Genomic DNA, 4,025 nt, shown 5'->3' with positions numbered 1-4,025 from the left:
CACTCCAGAGCATAACAAGTCTTTTCCATCCCGGTCCTTTCCTAAATGTGATGTGACTACTTTTATCTTACTGAGGTGAGGGTTTTGGCTTTAGTGTCACAAGAGTCAGATTAGTGACTGGGTCTGATAGATGAGTTTGAATTGAGGTGTGGGAACATTCAGAAAAGTTTGTCCACATCACAAGATATAATGTAAATGAAATGGTGTGAGACTACAGACCTGTGGGATGGGTGCAGTAGGGATGGAGGGGAGTGGGAATGTCAGAATGCGCAGCCTTACAAGGGACTGGTGTGTGCAAAGGTCGGGGCTTCTCAGAGAGAAAAGAGAATAGGAAGCACAGGTAATGTTCACGTCCATCAATCAATGTAGGAGCTGATCTAATCACGTCATGTGTGGAACTCTGTGCTCAGTCTAGCTTCTACAGGGAAAAACATCATAAAAGCATAACCAGAGACCTGAAGAACAGGAAGAAACCTCACAGAAGAACCATCGAGTTAAGCCTCCCAACTATGGGTGAGTGAATCTGTGGGCAGAGTGAACACTGTGGACAGACTCGGCATAAGCTGTGTGGGGTGGGGTAGTGAGTAGGGTCCCCTTGCTTATACATTCTGACTCCAGGTCCATTGTCTGGGCTGAGTCTCTCAGTTGGGCAGAGATCTGCATCAGCTCAATGAGAAGATCTAGATCATAAAAGACACAGCTCAGTGCATCTAGTTTGACTAAGAGCTGTCAGGGAACCTGTTTCTCAATCTCCTGATGATTGTTATACAACCCTAGAGGGCAAACAGAAAAAAAATAATAAAGAACATATCAATAGGTTGGCCCTATAATGGGACATATCACATTCAGTATAAGCTAGTTACACCTTATGTAAACATTTAGCCAAGACTATATTATAGTTAGTTGAGAAAACTGCAGTGAGGATTCTGCATGGAATAGAATGTTATTTTCCTATTGAAATAAAGATGATGGTAATAATAAATTAAATTTATTGAGCACCTCCCATGAACTACAAACCACAGTAGGTACTTTTCTTTAAATTCTCACAACCTTGCAAAGTCTTATTAATCCCATTTTATAGATCAGAAAAGTTTAGGATCCTGACGGAAAAATTACTTGTTCAGAAAACACTGCTAATTGGGGTAAATACAAAGATTTGTTCCCAGTTTTTCTTTGTTCTCAGTTTTTATGGGTTTCAAGGCCTACACTTTTTTATTTTTAACCACCACAACTTGTTGCTGTAAAAACTCCCAAATCCTATGCGAGATGTAGCTTACATTCTTGCCTGAATGTTAGGTGAGGGTCTAGAATGTGCAAATCACATCATTTATGGTCACGTATTTGGCCAAGTCCAAACTTTCCCCTTGTTATGTATAATTTAATTTAGGTTAAGTACTTACCGTTATGGCTTGTGTTACCTTAGAGGCTGGAGATATTAGAAAGGTGGGATACATGAGAGCTTAGTAGAAGCTTTTTTTTTTTCCCCAGTCATCACTGTCCAGGTACAAGCCAAAGAAATCTTATGAAATTACCAGTTAACATTGTGAAAGGGTGAGATTGAGAAATATTTGATTACACTTTTTTCTTTGGAATCACCAACCCCTGCAGATAGAATCTGAATAAAGTATTAACTCAGTAGTAGTAGGCTAGAAAAGGATGGAATTTTATATTGGGGGAATAGAGTGAAGTCCAAAAAGGATAATAAATTTCAACAATTTGGGGAAAAGCAGATGAGTATCTTCTCATAGAATTACAGATGAAGGTTGAGTAGGTATATGTGAAAATATCTGTTGGCTAGTGCATTTTGGAAACTACTAGAATAATTATCAATATAAAATATGTAATTATCAAATATATTGATAATTAATAAGTCTTGAATCCCAAATCATAACCTGTTCTAACTTAAAAGAAAAATAATGTGTGATTATATCCAATGAACTGTGCTTGCAACTTGTGTTCCAAACTGACAGTCACATGTAATCTCATCCCATACGCTTTAAAAGAATGCACGCATGTGTATGTGTGTGTCTATGGGTATATTCAGGTATATTCTTGAGAAGAATGAATGGGGTGTCTCCCTTTGTTTGAGGACAATAAGCCTTAGCTAGGAGATAATTCTAGTTTATTTAAATGCTATTTGAGTCCTTTCTTACATTCGTTTGTTTAATTTAACAAGCATTACATGTCAGGTACTACTCAAACTCTTTACAAACACATACGGTTCTTTTAACTCTAGGAGAGAGGTACTATTATTGACATTTTACAGATGATGAAAGCTGCCAAACATCATATGGCTGGCAAGTATTTTGTTCATATCCTTATTCCTGTTGTCTCTCCAGGTAATGTGATACTGTGTGGAGGTTTCTAACTGGAGAAGACGTCCGATACTCTTGGCCAGACCATGCAATCTCTTAATCACACACACATGGACCCTTCTATTTTCTTCCTCTTGGGTATCCCAGGTCTAGAACAATTTCATCTGTGGCTCTCACTTCCTGTGTGCTGCCTGGGCACAGCCACAATTGTGGGCAACATAACCATCCTGGTTGTTGTTGCCACTGAGCCAGCCCTGCACAAGCCTGTGTACCTTTTCCTGTGCATGCTGTCAACCATCGACTTGGCTGCCTCTGTCTCCACAGTTCCCAAGCTACTGGGCATCCTCTGGTGTGGAGCTGGACATATATCTGCCTCTGCCTGCCTGGCACAGATGTTCTTCATTCATGCTTTCTGCATGATGGAGTCCACTGTGCTTCTGGCCATGGCCTTTGATCGCTATGTGGCCATCTGCCATCCACTCCGCTATGCTACTATCCTCACTGATACCATCATTGCCCGCATTGGGGTGGTAGCTATGGTGCGAGGCTCCCTGCTTATGCTCCCATGTCCCTTCCTCATTGGGCGTTTGAGCTTCTGCCAGAGCCACGTGATCCCACACACATACTGTGAGCACATGGCGGTTGTGAAGCTGGCCTGTGGAGACACCAGGCCTAACCGTGTGTATGGGCTCACAGCTGCACTGTTGGTCATTGGGGTGGATTTGTTCTGCATTAGTCTCTCCTATGTTCTCATTGCACAAGCTGTTCTTCATCTCTCATCCCATGAAGCTCGTTCCAAGGCCCTAGGGACCTGTGGTTCCCATGTCTGTGTTATCCTCATCTCTTACACACCAGCCCTCTTCTCCTTTTTTACACATCGCTTTGGCCACCATGTTCCTCTCCATATTCACATTCTTTTGGCCAATGTATATCTGCTCTTCCCACCTGCTCTTAACCCTGTAGTATATGGGGTTAAGACCAAAGAGATTCGTGAAAGGGTTGTCAGAGTGTTTCAAAGGGGACAGGGAATTGGAATCAAGGCATCTGAGTGACCCTGGAATATAGAAGGGACTTAGTCCAAAATAAAAAATTTCCCAAGATTAATAAATCTTCAGTATTTTAAAAGAAGTTTTAATGGGGGATAATGTCCGCTGTACTACCAAGGATGATAATCAAAGAGGAAGTCAAGGAAACTCAGCATTCTTCCTTTCCATTCAGGAAAATCTGGCAGCTTAGGTGGCACCCAGACATCAAAAACAACTGACTGTGCCCTGGAGAGTTTCTGCCCTGCTGCAGCTTACAAGATCCTCTGCATGGACAGAGGGTCTCTATTCACTCCCTGGCCATCTCCCAGTACTCCAGGCATGATGGATTTCTAATTTTTTACTTTCAACTATAGCTGCTATCTTACCATCCATAAGAATCAGAATACAGGGCAATAAAGCCACAGTTAAAGAAATTAGAGCTGTATGGAATTTATGTTTTTGAATAAATTCTGTACTTGCCTATCAGAACTTCAAACCAAGAAGAGGGAAAAGATGTGTCTTATACCACAATATTACTTATTGGCAGAACCAAGGCTCGAAACCTAGAATCCTTCAATATAAAACAACAGGACATCTATGGATGTAGGTATAGGAGAGGTCAGGAGAACTTCTTCATTTCTAAACTTAGACTATTTATTCCATGGATATACTTCTGTCTTGGGAG

At 41.1% G+C, this 4,025-nt stretch overlaps 1 protein-coding gene across 1 annotated transcript; it reads left to right on the top strand.

Moving 5' to 3' along the window:
• Window positions 1-2,386: 2,386 nt before the first annotated feature.
• LOC128566005 (olfactory receptor 52P1) lies at window positions 2,387-3,367 on the top strand. Its single transcript, XM_053562891.1, has one exon. The coding sequence runs from the start codon at window positions 2,402-2,404 to the stop codon at window positions 3,365-3,367; it is 966 nt and encodes a 321-aa protein (XP_053418866.1). The 5' UTR covers window positions 2,387-2,401.
• Window positions 3,368-4,025: the final 658 nt, after the last annotated feature.

Source organism: Nycticebus coucang, chromosome 14 (assembly GCF_027406575.1).
Source record: "Nycticebus coucang isolate mNycCou1 chromosome 14, mNycCou1.pri, whole genome shotgun sequence".
NCBI lineage: Eukaryota > Metazoa > Chordata > Mammalia > Primates > Lorisidae > Nycticebus > Nycticebus coucang.
This window is presented reverse-complemented; position numbering and strand designations above follow the sequence as displayed.